Source organism: Littorina saxatilis, linkage group LG6 (genome assembly GCF_037325665.1).
Source record: "Littorina saxatilis isolate snail1 linkage group LG6, US_GU_Lsax_2.0, whole genome shotgun sequence".
NCBI lineage: Eukaryota > Metazoa > Mollusca > Gastropoda > Littorinimorpha > Littorinidae > Littorina > Littorina saxatilis.
The window spans coordinates 33,816,515-33,817,585 of NC_090250.1; the positions used below are offsets into that span (position 1 = coordinate 33,816,515).

At 47.3% G+C, this 1,071-nt stretch overlaps 1 protein-coding gene across 1 annotated transcript in view; it reads right to left on the minus strand.

Moving 5' to 3' along the window:
• The window catches only part of LOC138967988 (homeotic protein Sex combs reduced-like), a 65,737-nt gene extending 65,063 nt beyond the window's left edge, over positions 1–674 (minus strand). Inside the window, exon 1 of the mRNA XM_070340549.1 lies at positions 625–674. Within this exon, the coding sequence (XP_070196650.1) occupies positions 625–674 (50 nt within the window). The remainder of the gene's footprint in view (positions 1–624) is intronic.
• Between the last annotated feature and the right edge of the window lie 397 nt (positions 675–1,071).

Below are 1,071 nucleotides of genomic sequence, written 5' to 3' on the forward strand. Positions count from 1 at the left end.
TGGGCATCAAATCAAAAGATATGAGGAATGTAATAAAGATTTAAATTAGTTTTACTTTTTACTTTTTTTCTTCTCGACAAAGATCTCGATGCCTCACCTGCTATCTAGCCCTTAATGTGGATTGCCCTTTTAGTTATTTGTTGATTGCACACACAAAATCGAAAGAAAGTGGGGGAGCGGAGGGTGGGGGGGGGGGGCTAGAGAAGGGGAAGGTACGTGAGGAGCAACAACAGAGACTTATGAGGATGAACGGACATAGGAGGAGGAGGAGAAGGAGGAGGAGGACGAGGAAGAGGAAGAGGAATGAGAATGAAGACAAGAGACGGGTGATTAGAAAAGAAGAAGCGACAGAAGCGAGAGGATGAATGGAGGGATGGAGAAGAAGGAGGAGGAGGAGGAATGGGGGAATGAAAGAAAATAAAGGGTGACTGTCTGTGATTACACCCTCATAACGCCATCCCTGTCACCGCCTCAATGCCGCAATATGTCTCCTGGAAGAAGAAGTGATCATCTTGTGGCTTTGTGACGTCAACCACACTCTTGTAGCGGTTTTGTTTCCCGCTTCTGCCGACGCCTCCCTTTCGGGGCACTGGGGGCCACTATCCATAACGCTTAAAGGCCCACTCCGCTTCTGCCGACACCTCCCTTTCGGGGCACTGGGGGCCACTATCCATAACGCTTAAAGGCCCACTTCGCTTCCTGAAAACAGTTCGCCTCATCGTCTCATATCTGGTCCGGCTTTAACATAGTATAAGACCAATCCTCCACTTGGTCACATGTCAAAATTCAACCTACTGACGGCTTGCTGTGGTGAGTGGGGATTTTTTTATTAAATAAAATAATGTCCCCACCAATAAGGCATCAGTGCCTTGTGCGAAATCAAATATTTTAAAAATTACTACTGTGCACAGCCAGCACCTAAGCTGTTCATTTTTGGTACGTGTCCAAGTTAAAGGACGATCTTATTCCTTGTGGAACCCTAGACAGATGTGTGGCGGTGGATATGATTGTGGACGTACCCGGGATCGTGAAGAACAGAATCTTCAAACATTGCATTGCCCCCCCCCCCCC